The 23,780-nt window shown below is 38.7% G+C and overlaps 3 protein-coding genes and 1 long non-coding RNA gene across 10 annotated transcripts in view; 2 read left to right on the top strand and 2 right to left on the bottom strand.

Annotated features, from left to right (window-relative positions):
- The first annotated feature begins 516 nt into the window (after nucleotides 1-516).
- On the top strand, nucleotides 517-6,557 carry LOC145442353 (UBA-like domain-containing protein 2). Its single transcript, XM_080320256.1, has 3 exons — nucleotides 517-735; nucleotides 4,782-4,841; nucleotides 5,390-6,557. The coding sequence occupies exons 1-3, from the start codon at nucleotides 628-630 to the stop codon at nucleotides 5,555-5,557; spliced, it is 336 nt and encodes a 111-aa protein (XP_080176382.1). The 5' UTR covers nucleotides 517-627; the 3' UTR covers nucleotides 5,558-6,557.
- Nucleotides 6,558-6,716: 159 nt separating this feature from the next.
- On the bottom strand, nucleotides 6,717-8,222 carry LOC145442352 (uncharacterized). Its single transcript, XM_080320255.1, has 2 exons — nucleotides 7,555-8,222; nucleotides 6,717-7,425 (listed from the first exon to the last, which is right to left on the bottom strand). The coding sequence occupies exons 1-2, from the start codon at nucleotides 7,671-7,673 to the stop codon at nucleotides 7,134-7,136; spliced, it is 411 nt and encodes a 136-aa protein (XP_080176381.1). The 5' UTR covers nucleotides 7,674-8,222; the 3' UTR covers nucleotides 6,717-7,133.
- Nucleotides 8,223-13,399: 5,177 nt separating this feature from the next.
- Nucleotides 13,400-21,565, bottom strand: LOC145442701 (uncharacterized). 7 transcript variants are annotated; one of them, XR_013916127.1, is made up of 7 exons: nucleotides 20,335-21,565; nucleotides 19,684-19,811; nucleotides 18,739-18,856; nucleotides 17,674-17,995; nucleotides 16,197-16,313; nucleotides 15,879-15,985; nucleotides 13,400-13,633 (listed from the first exon to the last, which is right to left on the bottom strand). It is a non-coding gene; the product is annotated as an uncharacterized LOC145442701 (long non-coding RNA). The 7 variants fall into 7 exon arrangements; XR_013916126.1 differs by having other exon boundaries at nucleotides 17,901-17,995; nucleotides 20,335-21,556; XR_013916129.1 differs by lacking the exon at nucleotides 17,674-17,995.
- A 1,074-nt stretch (nucleotides 21,566-22,639) lies between these two features.
- Nucleotides 22,640-23,780, top strand: part of LOC145443472 (uncharacterized) — a 62,152-nt gene continuing 61,011 nt past the window's right edge. Inside the window, exons 1-2 of the mRNA XM_080321438.1 lie at nucleotides 22,640-22,840; nucleotides 23,597-23,676. Of these exons, the coding sequence (XP_080177564.1) occupies nucleotides 22,794-22,840; nucleotides 23,597-23,676 (127 nt within the window). The 5' untranslated portion in view covers nucleotides 22,640-22,793. The remainder of the gene's footprint in view (nucleotides 22,841-23,596; nucleotides 23,677-23,780) is intronic.

The following is a 23,780-nucleotide window of genomic DNA, read 5'->3' as shown; positions in this document are numbered from 1 at the left end:
GTTTCGACACATTCTTATATTATCATAATATCGCAATCTTGTGATATTATGGAATGAGTAAAATGATTACGAATGAACTCAACTCCAACTTTCAATTTTAACCTCTACACATGCATTTTCGAGTTCGTATAATCCGATATGTGGCGCTACTGACTCAGAAACTAAAACAATATTGTTTTGACTGCTTCGGTAAAATATGCCACACCTCTCGAGAACGCCCCTTCTCTTTGTATTGCGCAACTGCGTGTCTACTTATCAGCAACGCCTAGCTTGAAATTCTGCGGTGAAACGAACGCAAGGAATCTTGTGAATTAAAAATTTTCTAAATTTTGGTCTGTTCACTTTATATTAGGGTATTGAGAAAGCACTGAACGAAATTGTGCATTCGTTTTCTTTGTGCGAAAAAAATTATGTTTACAGCTTTTCTCGTATTCTCTTGTAGTAACAATTCAACCAATCACAAGTCAGAATGACGGTGACGTAATGAGAGTGCGAGGAAGTCAACAAATCAGTTCGCATCTTTCGCTTGAGTTGCGAGTGGCTGCTGTTGTTTGTCTGGTAGCTTTTGGTCCGTGTTATCACTTGTTTTTCTGTTGAAGGAGCTAGTGAATATACTTATTTGAAATCATGGACGACCTTAAACATCAAGTTATGGTTAATCAATTCGTGTTAGCCGCGGGATGCCCGGCACATGAAGCGAGGCAGATCTTACAAGCATGCTGCTGGCAGTTTGAGGTGAGTTGAATGCGTTCCGACGAGTTATGCACATTTCAAATATACTCATCTGTTTCTCGCTAATTAGGATGGTGTCATTTATTTAGACTGATCAATATATCTGCTATCCATGATGTATGAATCTTTAAAATGATGAAATCGAAAATTTGCGGTCCGTGATTAAGTTTTTCATAGTAAAGTATATTCTGTTTACATATAATCAAAAGTTTTTGTAGGCGGGTAAGAGCATGGCTTGCGCATATGCCTTGTGGTATGCCGTTTAATGTTTAGCGATTGATGTTTGTAAGCGGTTGGGGTGCTTTTCTGTCATCTTATGCAGCTCACTGTCACATAGAATCCTTCAACATTTCTAAAATTTGATAATATTACACGAATCTCAACATAATATGTCAAGAATACAGTCTATTTCAAAGTTTCAAGATTTGGTGCTTCTTTGATTCTTCCAAGACATTTATAACAAACCGATGGTTGGGCGTTGAGTTGAAGGCTAGAGTTTGCTTGGGCTAGGTTAGATCTGGAGAGGGTTCGGGCTGAAGGAGTTGCTGACTAATGCATGATCATTGTAACACCATTCTCCCTGCTAACCCGGACACGAGCGAACCTGGGTTTACCTGTCCATAGTCCTAAACAAATGTAACCCTAAATCTACCTCAAACTCTAACCATTAGTCATCCAAAAATGTATTGGAACAATTGAAGAAGCGCCTAACTTGCTTCAATTAACAACTGTTTCATTATTCTGCTGATTGGATCCGTGATAGGCCTACGCTGTCTCTATGCTTGGTTGCGATTTAATTAACCTAACCATAATGACAATCATGACACATGTGTTATATTTTGGCGTGCAGTTCACTGTAACATGGCAGTCTTGATGTGAATGCAATTTTATCGAGCTATACCGCTCTCTTCTTAAGCCCCCCTCTCCGTTCTGCTAAAACTCATAATATTATCAACCAGAATTATAGTTATATAAGACTTTTTTCCCATTGTGGCAGCCTTGAAACCCTCAATTAGTCGTATCACAGCATCAAAAATGTGTAGTCCAAACTACACACTTCTTGGTGAAGTCGTGATCTACCAGGGTTGTAACCAAGTCGCAAGGCTCCGAGTCGCAAGTCAATCTCACTTTTATAGTTTTGACTCGAATCAAGTCCATGTCGGCGAGCAGAGGGTCGAGTCCGAGTCATGGTATTATGACTCGAGTCTGAGTCCAAGTGTTGACTGCATTTATGATATACTAATTTTCTAGCAGTTCCTGGTCGCATATTCAACTGGCAATACCATTAGACAAAATCCCAATAATGTGGTTGGTTACTTTACTTTTCTTCGAAATTAAAATGAAATTTTGGTCTTGGCCGTCTGAGCCTCGAGTCACATGACTTGGTTCGAGTCATGCGCAATGACTCGAGTGCAAGTCGAGTCGATACACAGATTGACTCCAGTCGAGTCATTTCCGTATTTCAAGAAATGACTCGAGTCAAGTCGAGTCATCACAAAGTTGTGACTCGAGTCTAGTCATGACTCGTGTCATTACCACCCCTTGATCTATCCACAGCCTTGTCACAAAGTGCAATGAAATCAGCTATCAACTGGTATTATTTTCTTCTGGCTGCATAAAAGGTAGCCTGCATATTTGAAAACTTTCCACATAATCTTTGCTCGTTTGGTGTTGCACTTAATGAAACTCGAATATTCCACTTGATTTGATGCCCTACATAATTTTTGTACTGCTATTGGCAGAATGATTTTTGAACAATTGAGTTGTACTTTTGGGTTGAGATACTATAGTTTTATGATGTCTCGGTATGAAAAGGTTTCCTACTTTTCGTCCATAAATATCGACTACACCATATATTTAGTGCTGGCTGTTATAAGTCCTGTGATTTTCTACCGGATTTCAAGTCATTATCCAGATTCTATGATCTCTATTTCGCTTACGCTCATTGAGAATATTTTTGATTATCATCAATGACTGTTATGAAACATATCTGCATCGGAAACTTCACTAAGCATCAGCATCTTATGTACATGCTGTTGTAGACCGCTTACCAGTTATCTGATGGTAATCTTCATCGCAGAACAAGAACATGCAATAGAAATTTTCAAGTTGACGAAATCAGGCTTCAGTGATGTGTCTTTGAACTTGGTTTTAAGAAGATAGGCTTAGTTGTATACGGACAAATGTTATAGAAACGCAATAGGTCAATCATGGGACATATCGATAATGACTTGCTATTGCGGCATCATAATCCAGTCATTTATAGCCAACTAAAGCGTTTGCAATGAATATGCCGTGCTTCTATATGACTTCATGTCTTGTAGCTTCGAATTCAATTTGGGGAGTCAGTTTAGCATAAACCTAAAATCATGTGGTGATATTCTAGTCTTTACAACTGTAGTTCTCACCTCAATCTCTCTGGATGAAAATATTTCTTAACAGATCTAAGTGAATGTTCAAGGTTTATCTTTTAAAGTCCTTGAAATATTTGTCGTAATGGTTTTGTAACGGGTTATTTCCCGAATTATATACCCGAGTCGCAAAATGTTTGGCATCAATCTGTCTGTTCCAGAGGCATATCAGGAGCGAAAAGCTTTTTCTTTTTTATCTGTACTATTGTTAGTGCTAGTGTTCTAATAATACATGCATGCCTAATTACAGTACATGTTATTGAAAATCCTTTTTCAGTTGGTGCACACAAACTGTTCAGAATTGCTGTTATGCAAATGGAAAGGATAGATATATATATTTATTTATTTCATCTCACCAGAAAAAACTCTAGAACCTACGGACTGGAAAATGACGCCATATAATATGGTCTTGTGTGTATAGTTTCAATGGTTTAAATTTGAATAAGTCAAAAGCACTTTCGGTTCTGTAAACTGGTCTTAGTTCAAGCAACATTGTTACGCTACTAAAGCCAGGTACTATATGGAATGTTTACAGTTCTCTCCTGTCGTTTCATGTTGTTTTTACTGTTTATCCGGAATTTACATTGAACCTCATTATCGTGCGAAATTTTAAAGTGGTTGCCAATCGTAATTAAATCTTAACTTGTCCGCATGAACCAATCAATAGGTCTTGATGAACTGAACTGTTCAGACCAATACCTTTTCAGTATGAATTGAACTTTGATCAGGTGCGTCTTTAATTGTTGTATAGAAGTTACCTCATAAGAGGCCATCTTGGTTTAAGGAAAATTTACGATACAATGTGAATGTGTGGTAGGAACGGCTCCTCTTGTGTGTCAGTCCATTTGGTGAATGTTTTCCTGACTCACTAGTGTTTTGCTTACCGTGTATAGTGCAATATTTACCAGTCCGACTGCCACGCCTGCTTCCCACCCATCCCGCACTGTGCCAACACAACAATTATTCGGATATGGTCTGTTATTTGCCATCCGTGTTTAACTTCCCTTCTACTCGCAAACTGATCTAATGTTGTAAGAGGTATCCTGGTTCATGTTGTACTTATTGTTGAGCGTCTGCAAAGTTAATGTGATTGTTATGTAACTCAAAGTAAATTATTTATTCTAGATTAAGTTGCCCAACTGTTAATACAATGTATATTTCTTATCGACAATTAATGTGGGGTTGAAGTTTTGTCGCTTCTATTCTGCATGAATACTTGATGTGAATACGCCAATTCCTGTAAAGCTGTCCGTGTCTCTAGTATTTTTGTACATTATTCATTGATACCGTCTTGGACTAGGATATCTTTCTCATCAAATAGGGAAGAGATGAAGTTACATCTTTTGGATAATACCAAAACAACAAAGGGTGGATTAGAATGGGATTTCGTAATATCGAGCATAATAGATGTTAATCTTCCCATTTCTATTACATGCTTTTCATGTAGGCCTATACATGGTTCTGTGCAGCCCTATTTCCGATATTTACATTTCCAAGTTATACAGGCCAACTTACAATAGACACTCTTTTTAATTGTTGGTTAGTCTGTTTTCTGAATTAAAAACCTTTTACTCATTTTGATTTCAGTATCATTGAAATCCTGTGTGTGCAAGTATTTGACGCGTTTCTCTTTTGCAGACTGCACTAAGTCATTTCTTTCAAGAATCGGGAATAGCACACCAACACGGTCCTAATGCAGTGAGTATCTTATAGTGGTATATTTAGTTATGCCACAGTTGGCATTCATCGTTAAATATTAGGCCTATACGATATAATATTAATTTTAGATCACCAGTCCTAGTGTTATTACAGATACCATGTGAACTTGCTAATCGATCCCAAGTTAAATCAAACGTTGTTTTCATTACAATGTTAGCTTACCGCGTTATGTAATCCAATCGATATATCAGGTGGATTCACTGGTTTAATGTTCTACATTTCGCAGGGCTTGGGCGTTAAGCAGGATACGTTAGAGCAGTTTGAATGTTTTCTCCACGCATAAATAGGTAGAGCACAATTGCCAGAAAAAGTTTGGCAGTATCATATCGATTATTCCCGGGGTACAAACAATGTAGTATGATAAAGGATATATGTAAATTGTACATACTGTGATACTGGCAATCTAATTTCCAATTGTGATGAGTTAATGGGAAACTGGTATCATCTATGATACAGATCTGACGTTAAATGTCGTTACCACGAATGAAACTGTGCCTACACATTCCCGATCCTCGCTTTTTATTTAGATGCACCCGCCTGCGAACACACCAGCCACACCGCCTGCCTTCCCGGAAGCACTGCTAGCGTTCTCTAAAATGCAGACTTCTGACAAGCAAATGGGCACCAGCCCGCAAGTAGTACCGACCTCAAACAGTAATAACATAGGATTTCTGAAAGTGCCGGGGAAAAGCTGATGGGACATGTCGACTTCGCAGTTGGGATCTGTGAAGGAGCTGCTTTTGAACTCGATTCAATAACGGGACAACTTATGTTGACGGACTCGCGACTCTTTGGAGTTGGTTGCTTTTCTCTCATTGCGACAACGACCTTTGTTGTTGTTACAGTATCGGCCATATTTGGTAATTGTGTCAATCTTTTTATAATGCACTTTTTCACGATAGGATGACTGGTCGATTTCGGTCCCCATTCAGCGTGACGGAGTCGAGTCTCTCTTCGGCAGGGTTTGAATTTTGTGCGTACTGCATGAAAAAGTCGATAAAGTGACATTTTTCTCTGCATAAATTACGAATATTTTTGGAATTTTGATCATTTTGAAAAAAATCAAGAATTTGTGTATTTCATGCGTTTCGCCATACCGAGACTTATTGACGCCAATTATGTTTGAAACTTGTGATATGTCGTTTTAATTGATCATGCGCAATGGATGTTATAGGCTGCTGTACCGCGTTGGGGCTTTGCTCGATTGCAAGGTATTGAAAGTGTTTAGTTAGTTTGCATTCTTACAGCTTGCGAAGTTTGCCTGCGGGGTGTTTTCTTCGCCCGAGTAGGAATGCTTGAATGGCACTGTGTTTATACTGTGTATCTGGAACCAGGTGATTGCATCGCGAGGTTTTGCGTGACGAGACCTCTGCGCAAATCATAGAAAAACAACGATTTTTATTTGCATGGGCTTTTCATATGAATCTCGTAGATTCCCGCTAGTTCGTGGTCGTTTTCTGGATACTCTTACGTTTGGGATCAGAACGGGAAAATAAATCTCGAGATATAGTTTTGTTTACCTTCGTTTCTGCTTGCGTCCTTCAATCACGAAATAGATTTTGCGAGTATCTTGTTTCGATTGTAACAGTAGTGGTTATTATTGCATTCATGCGTAATTTATATACTTCGCGTTTAGACCCCATTCGCTTCTCCAGACTTTGTGTTGAAGATTATGTAACAAACTTTGTGTTGGTATGTGGTATGGCTTTTGATTGTTGGACGTTGGGTTAGGGACAGGTAGTCAGTAAGAAAGTACTACTTTTCTAAATGCTCAAATATGTTTTGCCTACTTGAAGAGATTATGCTTTTAGACTAGTACTGAACTCATCAGTTTTTTCAGCAAAGCTAGGCCTAGAATACATACATTTTACATAATTCGAAATTGTTATGGTCAGAGGTGTTCAATATAACGTAGTTATTGAGTGGGCCGCAGAGCTTCTCTGTTATGCTGCAGTTGTTCACGACTTGACCGCAGTGAAGGTGCCGACGTATTTCATAGCAATCATCTTCCCAAATGGCCAGTTTGTAGGTATTGGCTACAGTGCTGGCCTATTTTTGTGTTCGGATTGCGCGCGGCACGGATGATATTGGGCAAGACATGGTAGACAAGTAATCATCAAATTTTTAGCTCCGACGTGGAGTTTTGTCGTGATAGGTTGCAAGTTTTGAATGTGTTAGCGTTACGTTAAAAGATAATGCGGTCGGTATCCGGTTCAGATATGTCTGCGGCAATACTGAAAAGCCCGTTTGCAAAAAGTCACAGCCCGAACATTATCCGAGAGAGTGTTTTCTAGACGCAAACGAGACTCGCTGTTTCTTTGTGTCGAGGGGAAATGAGCTGGCTGGAGCGACGCTGGTTTCAATCGTTATCTCGCGGCCGAGAAGCCCGCTCGACCGGTCATTCCATTCATACGCTGTTGTCGCCGCGCTTCGTTGAAAGTTGACACGGCAAAGTTCGGGTAAGTGCAAGAGTCGCGTCGCCGCAGCGTTGGCAACACGCGCCTCTCCGAGATAAGTCTGTAGGTAGACGTTATTCCCGCGAAATGCATTATGACCAGCCTTGCTGAGAATGCATGCAAAAAGGAGTAAATTTCGAGCACTCTGAAAGTATTAAGCGATTATTATTTACACCCCCGCCCAATGGCTATCTTATATTGATTTAAAATCCGATAGAAAATTTTTGCTGCATTACTTTCTTTCGTCTTCTTTCTTTCTCTTGAATGCGAAATGTCGCACGATGGCATTGTCTCGCTGATGCAGTAGCGATGTAATATAGCCCCGCGGCAACGCCTTTCCTACACCCAGTGTCATTGCAACGTTTCTACATTTCACTTAAATCTTTCATATGCGTAACATACACGCACAGTCGCGCACGATGTTGCTCACTTCATTAACCTATGCATCATCGCGGATTAAGCCAGTATCGACCACTGAGCAATATAAACTCGTATCGACTCGCCGCAGCCTGAAGTCAGACTTCGCGATCGCGTGATGGAATTGACACGGTGATACATCAGCAGTTCATATAAGCCTACGTCATATAAAATCGTCTACACTACCTACCTACATACTTTGAAAACTCATGTCGTCATATTTTTACATGATTGATGTCCAGGTAATCGAACCTGATACAGTATTACACCGGTAGTTCTAATTTCAACTACGCAAATACCGAATACATATCGGGCGCATCATAGTCGCTTCATGAAATATGTTTTCGCTCAAACTTACGCAGTAGGCAGTACGCACCCATATTTTCCAAGTATAATTGCCGCGTTGAATTGCATCACGATGCGTGCGGCAGCATCAGAGGATATTCAACTACTCAAGCCTACATCGGCTACGCTCACCGCTCATGACTTCCGTTTCCCAGAAAAGTCCACCAAATATATCCGTAAACGAAGCATCTTTTGCCTTTGCTCATATTACTTACCCACTAGGGTGGAGTGAAAATGACTTTTTTTAAATCGAAAAAAGAGGGTTCTTAAATCCCGACAAATGACCTAAAACTTCAATAAAAATTGACTTTAGGGAATTACCCCCATTTCCAGCCGGCAAACCCCAATTTCTGCGCGTGGGGGGTAAACTGGCCCATCTCGGCAACCGCTGGTCGCAGAGTCATGATATATCCAGAGGTGGTCAAAGTAGTCAAGAAGGCTACTCAAGTAGAAGTAGAAGTAGCGACGAAAAAATCTACTCAAGTACGAGTAGAAGTACTTCTTCCATAAGCAACCTAAAACTACTTGAAGTAGAAGTAAAATTTCCTGACTTTAAATCTACTCAAGTAAGTAAGTAGTTGTGAAATCGATCGTAATTCGTTCGCATGGATTGTCAAAAGCTGCAAATTGAACTATGTGAAAAGTGCCCAACTTGATTCATATTGATGCATACCTGGAGGTATCCAATTTTCGACAGCATAAGCATTCGTCCGGATCATGGAATTAAAATGATAGTATTGATATGGAAATGCGATACTAATCCTATGTTTACTCGAGCAGCACGTTTTAGAAAATATCATGGTATATGGGGCACTCCCCCATATTATAAGGCCCGTAGTTTAGTCGAAGAGCAATACGGAGAAGTTCTATAGGATACGGTTTAAACACTTTGCGAGTAGTTAGTAAACGTTCATAAAAAATATGGTGGATCGTAAAAATGCCATATTGTGTAGCTTTATTTCTGGAAATTATAGGCATTACTACACTTGCTTTTATACTTCAACATGTATGCTATCCAGACCAAAGAACTGATATCAATTAGAACTCAAAGTATATGATGATGGGAATGGGAAATGAAATATACATACTACTTCTAAAAGGGGAAATGTATTTCATGTCTTTAGTCCAGAAAGTTTCAAAGGTGGTATGCTAAAACAGCTCTAAAACTAAAAAAGTCTCACAGCCCCCTTTTTCAGATTAGGACACGCCATGGACTGTTAGATTACGACATGATAAGTAGATGCTGAACATCAGTTTCAAACGTTATGATGAGCCATATATACTGTGATGAAATATTTCATATGGACGAAGGGCGACAATGCGGTGTGAACGCCAACCAGCTACTTTAATTATATTCACCGATACTTTCGTGAAATCATACTGGTTACTCCGTATCCACTGAGCGCGCAGCGCGAAAAAAATTTGGTCTTTACTAAACTTTTATGAAAACTAAATGTTGATACTACGTGAAAACAGCCCCGAAATTCCTCAGGCTATCTTCCTGATCGGAGCAATAAACTACTTCTACTTGACAAACTGAAAATAGCGAAAAGTAAGTAAGTATATCATAAAATATTACGAAGTAGAAGTAGAAGTAGCAAAAATCAGAACTACTTGAGTAAGTACCAGAAGTAGAGGAAAACTACTTGAGTACTTCGGAAAAGTAGAAGTACTTCGTTACTGACCACCTCTGTGATTAGGCTATATAGTAGGGATGGTGTGAACGTGAGGTTCACGTTCGTGTTCTGTGTGTGAACCTCGGAAATTTAGAGGTTCGCGTTCACAACAGAACCTTGGTAGGTTCTGCACTGTGAACCTTTTTGGTAAATTGTAATTTTCACTTCGTTATAAGATCTCTTTGGTTCAAGTTTATTGCATTTCAACTGCGGGTCACTCTATGCATGGCGCTGGCAGCATAAAAAAATCAACACTAAACGAGCATGCACCATGACAACCTTAAAAGTTTTACTTGCTTTTTTGTTACCAAAAATTTCTCGAAATATTCAGCGTTCCGTTTTGAATATTTAGTGACTCTCCGCTGTGACCTTGACCCGCAATCACACAACATCATGAGCGATATACGTAGTCAGCCAGGGATATCTAAACACCTGATATCCCTGGTAGTCAGCGAATGATACTTATTCAACCAATCAATGACATTGATATCGTTTTCTGATGTAAAATATCGAGTGGGCGTACGGGGTCAATTTTGACTTCATATCTTTACTGTATCATTAAAACCAAATCCGTGCGATTAAGGTGCTGGCTACTGCTATATAACTTGTCGTTTATGGTATCAGTAGCGAGTATAGAAACCCGTTTTACACTATGCTCAACATCAATGTAGCAATACTCAGACTCCGAACACATTGTCCGGTCTGGCTAAGACCAATGAGGCGTAAGCTTATATTTCATGGTAAGTCCTCGTCGAAATTGTTGGCAAAGCGACGGAATGTATTGATTTGATGAGATTATTATATCCTTTGATAACCGCGGTTGATACATTTAGCGACGTTTCTACTACAGCAATGCGACATTATGTGGCCCGAGTCTTCGCTAGGTATCGTGTACATTAATATAGGCTATCACTTCATTGAAAGATAGGGTTGGAATTAGCAATATGACGTCACGAGGTTCACGTTCGTGTTCACACAGAACCTTTCAAAAAGGTTCGCGTTCACACGAACCCGAACCTTTCAGAGGTTCACACCATCCCTACTATATAGTGCGAAAATATTTATTCACTACGTCTAGTGCGAGAGCAACGATGCGTCGTAAGTATTTTTACAATTGCGTCTCAACTTCAACATGAGTTACAATGTCCTTGAATTTCCAATTACGATTATTTGAATTACTCCACGTCAGAAAAATTAACAATTATTCACGATTTTCATTCGCACCATCCGCACCACCTTCGTCATTCGCACTGCAATCATTTTTCATTCGTACAAGTGCGAACCGATACACAGTTTGAAAAGCACTGATATAGTGTATAGCAGGGGTCACCAACCTTTCTGCAACCAGTAGTTACTTCTTGGGTAGCCTACTAATTTCAGCGACGGGCTACCATTTATTCAGGCCGTTTACCCCTAACAGACTGAATTTTCCGCTTTGATATTCATAGCACTAGGCAGGAATCACATTGCGGTGTGTATAAAACTTCTAAGATAGTCTTATAAATCAACACATCTGATGTCAACTAGCTATCCACTAAGATTTTTCAAGAAATCATGAATTACTTCGCACCATATGTTTGTATAAATTATACAACAAAACAACAGTCAACTCAAATTTTAAAATAAATCATGTCACACTTTAGACTGGACATCAACTAGTGCGTTGTACGATTACAGAAAGTTAGAAACATGGTACTATTATGCGTTGAGTGTAAGAGAAACAAGCTGTGTCAAATGCAATACGTAATGGGCATATATATATAGATATATGGAAAATCTCCTAGTACTTCACGGCTATCTGCTACCGAATAGTAATGTTGTTTACTACTTTGGCATTGTCTTGGACGTCAAGCTACCATAACGGAACCCCCACCATTTCAAGAAGACCATGGATGAAAGTCCGTCATGTCGCACGTATAGGCACTAAGCAGTGCGCCGTATCCGTCGTCTTCGATATCTTTGTGATTTTATTACATATGTTGGTATATTAGGCTTACCATATTTTGGAAATCTAAAAAGAGGACACTTTTTCAGAAATTTCAGACTTGCAAAACCGGAGAAGAATTCTCAAAAACCGGTGAATTTTTCCCACTTTGTGATCGGTGACTAAAAAAAAGTCATCTTTCCCGCTCAAAGCTCAAATTACCGTTTCTCTCACCACGTTGCCAGGTGGATGACTAAAAAAAAGGTCATCTTTTCGCTCAGAGCTAAAATCACCGTTTTTCACTCCGAAATACCCGCCGGAGCTTCACTTCTGTTCAAATTTGCGGCATATCACTCGCAACTTGCTCTGAATCTGACCTAAATTTTCAAAAAGAAGACAAAATCTCAAAAAAGAGGACAAAAGGGCGTCCTCCGAGGACACTTTCAAAAAAGTCAAAAAAGAGGACAAATCCTCTTAAAAGAGGACGTATGGTAAGCCTATGGTATATTACTAATGGTAATTGAGGATATTTGATATACCAGTATTGTCATTTATAAGTTACATGTTAGTGTGATTTAAACAAGAATCGCCAAATCAATCAATCTGTATATCTAAAAGCTCAATGGAAATAATCTGACGAATATTGGTAAATGCTGCTATTTGATTTATTTTTAAAACAGGCTCGCGAGCTACTTATCTGGTCCTCGCGGGCTACCTGGTGCCCGCGTGCACCGCGTTGGTGACCCCTGGTGAATAGTATATATATGACGTCTTGACAAAAAAAAAAGCGCATAGTAAAAAACACCCGACCAGGACGTGTGCGACGTGCGTACAGCAGTGTTGGGATCAAGTCACTACCTTCGAGTCCCGAGTCATTTCGAGTCATTGCACATTTTGACTCGAGTCAAGTCAAGTCAATCGATTTTCGAAGGTGACTCGAGTCAAGTCAAGTCACTTGTTTTTGGAGGTGACTCGAGTCAAGTCAAGTCACTATTCAAGTCAAATTGGTTTTTCGAAGTATGAGTGATGATTCAAAGTCATTACATTTTGCTAGATTTGTGAAAGACAGATGTATTTGTCATATATCTTGCATCAATAACGAGTATAAAGTCTAATATACATGCCAAAGGGCGTTGTATCGCTCACGCAGACGTAGAGCAGCTAATAAAATACTTGAGGCAAAATAGAGGATCGAATACGAAGCGTCGAGAAGTTGAAACATTATTGATATGGTATAATACACTCCCCAGTCCCCATCTACACATCCGTGAGAATATAAACGCATAAACTACATTCGTTCCATTCAATTCATACAAGGAAGTCGGCTAAGGTGGGCACTGCGCGATGTAAGCCGTCTAAGAAACAAAGATACGTTTGCTTTAGATTATGCTTCTGATTTCACATAAACGTAAGCTGTCATCAGCTCGTTTTCGGTCAATTTATTTGTGATGTAACAAGGGCGGCCACTGAAAGGTACAATCAGTGAATGACTGCACTCTTAGCGAAAAGAGTGGGTATACTCACCCCAAAAGGTGGTACACGAAAACAGAACTTACGTAACCCTGCGGGTGTATATCACCAGAATCCACCCCATTCCTTGCGGTGTATATCGCATATTCCACCCTAGCCTCTAGAATTGATAGGGGCGGAATTTCAATATATACACCCTACTTGAAATCCTGTATCTTCTGCCAAATGACACACTATTGCATATAAACATTCTTGATTGCAATGCATATATTCGATATCAATTGAACCATATTAACATAAAATGGAAACATAGTTCGTGAAATAACAAAAACAGAGATCCCAGCGACGGAGAAAAAAATTCACTGAAAATACTGCTCGAAGAATATTGCATATTGGGAAGCCGCCTCCTCCAGGTTTCCGCAAAACACTCTTTGTACAGCGAAGGTTGAGTCACTATCTTCAGCAAGAACTTGTGGCATCATCCTGAAATCAAAATGCATACTCACAACCCAATTAACAGGCACATATGCTATGATAACTTAACGAAGTCCGCAAAAATAGAAGCCGTTACCAAGTATATATATTTTCACAGAGTACTTACAAAAAATCAGATGTTTCACTCGCTAAGGCATTGCAGTACAGACTGTGGCCCGATACGGTGAACTTACCGCTATAGGAAACATATTCACACACGATCACTGATGTGTGGGCAATTAGGCATCGACAAGATGGAAATTTATGGATAAACCGCATGTACCAGGCAGACTTGGACAACTAGAAAACGTTCCCTTTTTCCAAATTAGATTTTTTTTCGAATTAAAGTAGAATTAAAATTATAGCTACACAGTTTGAAATTAGATTAAAATTATAATTCTAGCTAACAAATTAGATTAGAATTAGCATTACTGAATCGCGAAAAGTTGAATCAAACTCCGTTAATATCAAATCATAGTTCATCTTATGAGCATGAGAATAGCAAATGTCTGTACACTGTACAGTAGGGTTGTTCAATAAAAACTTTTTTTCCAAATCTCACTCGCTTTGTGTTTAAATTATCAGGTTGTCTAAGAAGACGATGCACACCAAATTTGACTCAATTCCAACCAGTAAAGGCCGTGCAATCTTGAATTGAAATTTTTAATTTAATAGGAAAAAAAAGAAAAAAATTTCAAATTTTCCTGTCAACCTCATGAAATTGTTGGGTTGTCTTCAAAGACGATGCAAAACAAATTTGACTATATTCCAACTAGTAGAAGCAGAGCTATTTGAGTTTTTCGTTGATAATTCCCATTGAATTGGGGATTATCAACGAAAAACTCAAATAGCTCTGCTTCTTCTAGTTGGAATCCCCATTGGATTGGGGATTATCAACGAAAAACTCAAATAGCTCTGCTTCTACTTTCAATTCAAGATTGCACTGCCTTTACTGGTCGGAATTGAGTCAAATTTGGTGTGCAGCGTTTTCTTAGACAACCTGATAATTTAGTCACCAAGCGAGTGAGATTTGGAAAAAAGTTTTTTCTTGAACAACTCTACTGTAGAATAGGTGTGTTCAAAAATTACTTTTTCAAATTCTACCGGCTACATGATAAAATTGTTAGGTTACCTAATTGACGCCTGCACACCAAATTTGGTTCGATTCCAACCACTAGCCGCATTGCTACAGGAGAAGAAAGTTTTTTGTTTATTATATGAAAATGAATAAAAAAAGACTTGAAATTTTCTGTTCACCCCATTAAATTATTAGGTTGTCTATAGAAACAATGCTCAACCGATTTGGCTCAATTCCAACCAGTGGAAGCGGTTGGATTTGAATAAAATAGCATTTACGGGGACCGATTCTTTAATCATTTATTACAATTGTAGCCACCGTAAATACTATTTTATTCAATTCCAAATTTTTCGACATCAATAACTTCGCTTCCGCTGGTTTGAATTGAACCAAATTTGGTGGGCATCGTTTCTATAGACAACCTAACAATTTCCTAGGTAAACAGAAAATTTTGAATTTTTTTCACTCATTTTTAAATAATAAATAAAAAACTTCCTTCTGCAGCAATGCGGCTTCTGGTTGGAATTGAACCATATTTGGTGTGTAGCCTTCGATTCGCTAATCTAATAATTTTATCAAGTAGCCAGTAGAATTTGAGAATAAAATCATTTTAACACCCTTATTGTACAGCAAGCTTGGCTGTTTCGCACTATACAGTTCTGCGGTAGCATTTCCAGGAAAACCAGACATTAAATTAGAAATGAAACTAGGCTATCGAAAGATTTCATACATTCGATCAGAATTGGAATTAGAGCTTCATTTAGTATAATTAGACAACTAGAATATCTATAGTTGTCCAAGTTCGGCAACACCGCTTGTATCAGAAATAACTGAATATAATTTGAAGATTCTTTCTGTTAGTAGTGTCATATGCCATTAGTAATTTTATATTAGTCGCAAAGATTCATATCGTAATTTCCAAAGTAGAAACCTCCGAAAAACTGCTTACCATACTTGTCTATTTTTCCGACATTTCGTATTCTACTTCTACTTGACGTAGCTTTGACTTGTACTGGGGACTGTTGCATCTACTTGTAATCGAGTATAAATTGACGACGGTATTTCTACATCGACTTGAGTAGCAACGCTGGTAACTTTGACCATCTCTGCTTTGGTTTACCTCATATATGCGACTACGAAAGTTGACATCAGGTGTCGCTAATAAAGTTGTCATACCTGCTGGCTTGATAACGAGTCTTTCAGTTTTCGCATCATACTCTCAAACTCCGTTAGTTCCTGTGATAGAATCTTGCTCTTGCAGCATGCAGTCTTTAAGCAGCATCCTAAATTTGAAGAAAATCAGAGAAAGACATGCATGGACTTGATTTAAATCTGACTACTTTGGTATTAATACAAAACACGAAACGTTTCCTGGTTGGGCAATATTAACTTTCAGAGTGGATTCGAAGCGACCACAGATACTAGTCTGATTATAGAAACCTTGACTTGCCTCATATATGGAAATTAGCAAATTAGCTGGAAGCTAATGATTACCTTGCAATATGTGCTGTTCGATAAAGGTCCATCACTGTTTCGAAGCATACGGTTTTACGGTTCAATGCGACGTCGACTTGGTTGATATGCCCTGACATGATCGTGTATCATAACATCCTAAAATTGAAAAAATAACCACGAAGTATAAACGTTTAGTTGACAATTTGGATTGGATTATAAACTCCCAAGTCATCTGATATGTGCACTAGGGGTCTTCAAAAATGACTTTTTCTCTCAAATCGTACTGGCTACTTGATAAAATTGTTAGGTTACCTAATTGAAGCCTGCACATCAAATTTGGTTCGATTCCAACCAGTAGCCGCATTGCTACAGGAGAACAAAGTTTTTTACTTATCAGGCCTATATGAAAATGAGTAAAAAAAATTTAAAATTTTCTGTTCACCCATTATATTGTTAGGTTTTCTATAGAAACAATGCTCAACCGATTTGGCTCAATTTCAACCAGTGGAAGCGGAGTTATTGGCGTCGAAAAATTTTGGATTTCAGTAAAATAGTATTTACGGTGACCGATTTTTAAAATCATTTATTACAGTTGTGCCCACCGTAAATACTATTTTATTCAAATCCAAAGTTTTCGACATCAATAACTCCGCTTCGGATGGTTTGAATTGAGGCAAATTTGGTGGGCATTGTTTATAGACAACCTAACGGTTGCATGGGTGCACAGAAAATTTTGAATTTTTTTGACTCATTTTTATATAATAAATAAAAAAACTTTCGTCTCCTGTAGCAATGCGGGTGCTGGTTGGAACCGAACCAAATTTAGTGTGCAAGCTTCAATTAGGTAACCTAACAATTTCATCAAGTAGCCACAATAATTTGAGAATAAAAAGTCATTTTTGAACACCCCTGCTGTACAGCAAGCTTGGCACGTTTCGCACTATACAATACTACTGTAGCATTATCAGGAAAATCATACGTTGGATTATAATTAAAATTAGACCATAGAAAGATTTCATAAATTCGATTAGAATTAGAATTAGAGCATAGAAACATTTCACAAATTACAATGGCCTCAATTAGTATATTTAGAGAGAGATATGGTATTCTTTTTCGCCTGCACCATCGAGATGCTTTTTGACGACGGACATGCGATACGGCGTTTATAGTAAGGTCATCTAATCTGCACCCCCGTTTTTTTTCTCCTCCATGCTATCCCTGATTGCTGAGCGCCTACCAGGATAGCCGCGAATACCAGTTTTTGAGTCTTTGGTCTGACCCGGCCGAGGATTGAACACGCGACCTACCGATCGAGAAGCCGGACGCACAACCATTTCACTATCTCGCTAGAATATCTAGTTGTCCAAGTCTGGCAACACCGCCTATATCAGGATAACTGAATATATTTTTGAAGATTCTTGCTGTTAGTAGTGTCATATGCTATTAGTAACTTTACAATAATCGCGAACATTCATATCGCAATTTTCAAAACAGAAACTCCCGAAAAACTGCTTACCATACTTAACTATTCTTCCGACATTTTGTATTCTGATTCCACTTGACGTAGTTTTGACTTGTATTGGGAACTGTTGTATCTACTTGTAATTGAGTATAAATTGACGGCAGCATTTCTACATCGACTTGAGTAGCAACGCTAGTAACTTTGACCATCTCTGCTTTGGTTTACTTCCTATATGCGACTACGAAAGTTGACATCAGGTGTCGTTAACAAAGTTGTAATACCTGCTGGCTTGATAACAATTCTTTCAGTTTTCGCAGCATAGTCCCAAGATTGGTTAATTCCTCTAATGTAATCTTGCTCTTGCTGCATGCGGTCTCTAAAATTTAGAGAAAATCAGATATAGGACTTTGATATGAATTTAATATTGATTCAAAACACGTTTGAAACGTTTCCTCCTCAGGCAATATTGACTTTCAGAATGGATTCAAAGGGACCACAGATCAGGATTGTACTGACTCGAGTCATGAATTGACTCGAGTCACGATTTTCTGATGACTCGACTTGACTCGAGTCATTTTCTCAAAATATAGAAAGGACTCGACTTGAGTCAATCAGTGTATTGACTCGACTTGGACTTGAGTCATTGCGCATGACTCGAACCTAGTCATATGACTCAACATTCAGACGGCCAAGACCTACATTTCTTTGAAATTTCGGAGAATAGTAAAGTAACCTCACTATTTAGATTACGCCTATTGGTACTGGTACTTAAAATTTCGACCAGTGAGGGAAATTAGTATATTTATAAATGCGAACCATTCGATATCACCAAACAGAGTTACAAAAAGTGGATTGAACAAGATTTCAACTGGAAGCTGATCAGTAAACACAATGACTTGGACTCGGATTCGAGTCATAATACCATGACTCAGTGGTCAAAGAAAAATGAATCGACCTGACTCGAGTCAAAACTATATTAGTAAGATTGACTTCTGACTCGGAGCCTCGTGACTTGGTTACAACCCCGCCACAGATACATGTCTAACTGTGTCTTGATTTGAAAACGTTGACTTGTCTTATACTTCGAAATTAGCAAATTATCTGGATGATAATGATTACCTTGTAATATAAGCTGTTTGATAACGATCCTTTACTGTTTCGCATCATACGCTTCTACCGTTAAATGCGACGTCGATTTGGTTGAAATTCCCCGATATTTTGCTTGTATAGCAGCATCCTAAAATTGAAAAAATAACCATGAGGCATACGGTAAACATTCAGTTGATAATTTGGGTTGGATTCGAAACGCCCAAGACATCCAAAATGTGTACTGATGTTGTAGCCTTGACTTTCTTTAATGCTTGTTAATAAGCAAGTTAAAATACAATTTTGCAACTCTCCTACGCATAGTATATTAGTCACCAACAACATATTTGATTTCACATTCACAGAGTAAGAGTCTGCTACTAATAGCAATCAGTCCTTGAATCTAACAAAAAGCAGATTTGTGCATGTCATGTCATTTGTGTATGTCATATCATGAGTCAAGAAGTGCATATATTATGATTTGTTTATATTGATCAAAAGGACAGTTTGATCAACTTTGGCAAGGCTATGTTTGCCTCTTCATATTGGTCAAAACATTGAAGACCCAGCTAATCCGTGCATTGTTGCACACCCAGTTGACCGCAGTAGTGCGCATTGCTACTCAAGCAGTAGATGTAAATTTCTACTCAATGACAAGCATATAGAAGTGACTATGTCAAATCCATGTCAAGCTGCTTCAAATTAAAATAAATATATGAACAGAACTCAGAGAAGTAGTTTCAAAAGAAGTAGTCTAGTTGATGGGTCACATACTCTTAGCAGATAGTCTGAGGGAGGCACTGCAAATTATGTTCAATAGCCTACTAAGGCAAGCCTGTTCCTAGTCAAGTCTCTCATATTCATAGTGATAGCAATATAGCATCGTCATATTTTCACCCATGTCATAATATCATTACCATTTACTGGCCCCAATTTACGGGGATCGAAAGCTTTCATCGTCAAATGTCCATTGCTCACCTCAGATACCATTGCTTCATATTCTTCAGCCCTTTGCCGTTTGTATGTTACACTTGTTTTCTCATGAGCAGAAATCGATAATTTCATTCTTCAAGAGCCCCAAATTTGCGATCTATGCCCATGCAAGTCTGAAGTAGAATAGATAATATGTTTACCTTCCTGTCATAACATAACATAACATATAATGTGTATATAGCTCAGTGATAATGACAGGGTGATAGGCTGATAACATAACTCTGCATAGTCAGTGGTAGGCTACCTTTACACTTAAACAGGTCGTGATGTGCTTGGTAATCATAATACTTACCTATATAACGACAATCGATTTTTTTTCAATGCACTTACAAACGATGTTGATCAAGCCCAAATTACCGTAGTTTATAATCAAAGCTGATGCTGCACCTGTCAACAGTATCTCCATTAGAGCCATTGAGCTACTGTGTCTTGGATATTGGTATCGGTACTGATGATACAACAATGTATGTGAATTCAATGTATCGTTACTACCGGTACGTTTAAAATTCCAGCTTGCTACATATAATTCTGTTAAGTACAGCTGCAACACTGAGTAACAGGAATCGGATCTGTACCGGAAACGCTACGGAACAAATGTTCTCTGCTACTATAGTACCGATACGAAATGTAACTCACCATTCAGATATTTTCAATCTCGAATGAGGCTTTCTTCCAAGATTCACGACAACTAATACGGTCAGTCGATAGCCAGTCTGGTCTCGTAAGCGCGGAAATACGGCATATAACGAAACATTTTACATAGCTGTAGCGAAACATAGCAGCAGCTGTTCTGGTGACGACGGTTTGTATGTTCCATTATGATGTCACAATTGACTAACTGATGCAATAACTATATTGAAGTTAAGGATCTCCGGAATATTTGTATGTATACTATAATTGATTTATCAGAAATGTGGATTTGATAGCTGTGAAGCTGCAGATTACATCATAATAAGCTTAAAAAAGTCTTGCAGTACTAGATTCATCTTCACAGATCGAACCATTGATACGATCCGAAAGCTGTATGCGAATTGTCGTTGTCGGTTAGGCTTAGTGTGCAATTCATAAAGCTACCAAATAGTGAATAACACAACAATATAGATATGAAAATAACCAGGAAACTTTGCCCCAATTTAGTCCCTCTTTCGCCCACTTCAATGATTGTTCCGTGACGTAACCTCGTGTCCCATTTTAATTTGAATTCTTGCTACGCCCATATTGCGTACTGCTCACGTAAGTTTGTGGCTAAAATTTGACTCCTTCTAGTATTCCCAGCTTTAAATACCCGTAACCTGCATTATACTGTGGTTATACACTAATGCCGTGCGGCATAGGCCTGATATATTTTGTACATAGATATAGCCTACGTACATTCGTACAATTGTGCATTTGACGAGGCATGAAAGAAATTATAAACCAATATCGTGGCAACTTCATAATGTGTCGTATTTTGCCACACACTTGAGATACATCGGTCACACTATAGTAGCCAGGGTGAAATTTCAGCCAAAGTACGAGTACCGCCGTGCACGATAAATGTGAATTACAATATGATATTGCGGACTTAGCTATTATTCATTCATGCCGATGTAGCACACGAACTAATACAACGAATGCTAATTTGTCACTGAAGCTGAAGCTATATGCGTAGGCGAATTTACTTGATCGAACCGGGTTAAATCCATGAAAACTGAACAATGCAAAATTGCCTAAGCCTACCCAAGAAGCCTTAATGACACGGACACGGACAACAATAAAGTGGGCGAAAACACGCATTTTCGGTGGATAATTCAAACCCAAAGAGAATATGTCCTACACGACCTACAGTTAGACACAGCAGGCTTAACCAGGCTTCTGACCGACACAGACTTAAATCTTCAACAGTTTTGTGGAAGCTTGTGGAAGCAGTTAGCGCGGATTGAATCCCAAACTTCATATTGTCTGACAAAAGGTGTAATATCTAACAATTCACCCCAAATGCCAATGCTTGGGGTGTATATTTTATGGTAAGTGTGTATAGGGGTGTATTCGGCTTATTTCCACCAATAGCTTAGGTGTAAATGACAAATTTAGTACCCAATAAGTGTGATGACTCAAAACACACCCTACGCTAGGGTGTGAATTGCGAAAACACACCATTTTCGTTTACAGTGTGGTTGCTCTCACAAGTGACACATGCGTATCGCGAATAGTCCGAACATAAAAAAGATACAGAGATTTAATCGAGACCGTTTACTTGATGACTTGAAACTGACTCGTAAATTTTGCTCCGAGTCACGAGTCAATCCACATTTCTGAAGCGCCGAGTCAAGTCAAGTCAAGTCATTTTTTCAAAGTGACTCAAGTCAAGTCAAGTCATACGAAAAACTTGACTCGAGTCATCCCAACACTGGCGTACAGTACACGAAAACGGACGAAAGGGTCAAGGAATAACTTCCAAAAGATCAAGATCGAACTATAGATCTATAATCGAACTGAGTGGGTGTCTGATTTGAAAGACTACTCCAAGTTGTTTCGAAAACTTTCAATCGTTTCATCGTATCGCAGCATTGTGGTGTTTTGAAATGATAAAATTAATACTAAATTGGTACTGGAGTTGAACACTCGGCCGCGAGTATAATGTTTGATTGTGGGAACTACCCGTCCGTTTCAACATCTGGTAATTAAATCAAATTGTGTATTGTGTATCCCATTGTACATTTTTTGATTCGAGTGGATGAAAATATAAATGCCCATGAAGACGACGCAACGATCATACATTGATCTGATTCATAACATCTTCCTTTCTTTTCATTTTATCGCATTTTTTGTGGTGTATTGAACTGATAAAATTGCTAATACACCAATGATGATGATGATTCTTCATTTGCTATGGCTCATTGATATGGATTTTTTTGTATTTGATTTCTAACCAGGAGATGTCGCACTGTCACCATATTTCACTGAGCTATATTTCCATAGGTCCATTATATTTGGCGGCGATACGAAATTTGGTGCGGGTTTGATTTGGTATTGTATTTTGTTTTCGGAGATCTGTAGGTAGGTACGGAACCATCAACACCTGAAGAAGGGCGTTGGAGGAGGAGTTCGTCAAGATGAACTCAGTAAAGGTAGCAATTAGAGTGCGTCCACTCATTTCCAGGTAAGATACCAAAGTCTTAATGAAATTCTAACACTTGCTGCTTCTCAGTTCATCACGCAGACGCTCTGATTGCGGGTCTTTAATGATTGCAATTTTGCTACGGATGTTGAACCTTGAACCTGATGATAAACTGACGCATTCTATCACATATTAAATATATTTGCATTGTTTTCGAGATGTCACTTTCCTTGTGGTTTACGTAACACTTGTCAGAATTTGGGGAAGGTTGCACTGCAGGCTTGAAACTTTTTGCAATTGAACTCTCGAATCAAGTTCACATCAAAGTTACAGCCACATCAATGGTCCATCAATCGATGATAGATCCTTGGGTTCAGCAATGAACCTGATTATTATGGCGATTTTTTTGACATGTCAAAATTTCGTCAAAATGTCAAGATTTAAATATTTTTGAACGAAATCTTCTGGTGGCGCAGGTCACGACAATTTCTGGGCTAACAATGGTGAGTACGGCTCTTCCTACCTGTATTGTAAAGACTCGCAATAACTGCAGAGTTTGGCCAAATCAGTCTGATTTCACCACACGATAATGAACTGCATTCGATAGTCTACATTTGATTGTGACGGAATAGATTTTGCATTTTTCAATTTTCGCGCTGCGGCTCCTTGCAGAAAACTATAATTTTTAACACGCGGCTCGCGCGCGTAGTAGGGGCGCCCATCCTTGATCTATATCTTCACATCTCAAATGGCAACTCGTTACTCCCGGGATATTAATTCATAGACTTGTATTTTCAGAGAGAATGGCGCCGAAGTTTATTGGACTTACGACACTCATGAAATCAAATCCGATGGCCGTCGAGATCCGTACATTTTTGGTAAGATCACGTTAAGTGTTGTGCAGTGAAGGTGGTCCTTGGTCCTCGCCATGTTCTGCAGACCTCTCTCACTCTGTGGATAAATTGTTGCTTGCTCACTAAAG

The sequence above is a fragment of the Botryllus schlosseri genome, chromosome 7 (assembly GCF_051294905.1).
Source record: "Botryllus schlosseri isolate E-star chromosome 7, Bs_hap1, whole genome shotgun sequence".
In the NCBI taxonomy this organism is placed as follows: domain Eukaryota; kingdom Metazoa; phylum Chordata; class Ascidiacea; order Stolidobranchia; family Styelidae; genus Botryllus; species Botryllus schlosseri.
Note: the sequence above shows the minus strand (reverse complement) of the source record. Positions and strands in the feature narration are given on the sequence as shown.

What these genes read in the sequence shown, in the direction of transcription:
- LOC145442353 (XM_080320256.1), top strand. Translation starts at nt 628, where the DNA reads ATGGACGACCTTAAACATCAAGTTATGGTTAATCAATTCGTGTTAGCC. An exon ending in CATGCTGCTGGCAGTTTGAG is followed by an intron (nt 736 to 4,781) that starts GTGAGTTGAATG and finishes TCTCTTTTGCAG; the next exon opens with ACTGCACTAAGTCATTTCTT. An exon ending in ACCAACACGGTCCTAATGCA is followed by an intron (nt 4,842 to 5,389) that starts GTGAGTATCTTA and finishes CTTTTTATTTAG; the next exon opens with ATGCACCCGCCTGCGAACAC.
- LOC145442352 (XM_080320255.1), bottom strand. Translation starts at nt 7,673, where the DNA reads ATGACACTGGGTGTAGGAAAGGCGTTGCCGCGGGGCTATATTACATCG. An exon ending in AAGAAAGAAGACGAAAGAAA is followed by an intron (nt 7,426 to 7,554) that starts GTAATGCAGCAA and finishes ATGCATTCTCAG; the next exon opens with CAAGGCTGGTCATAATGCAT.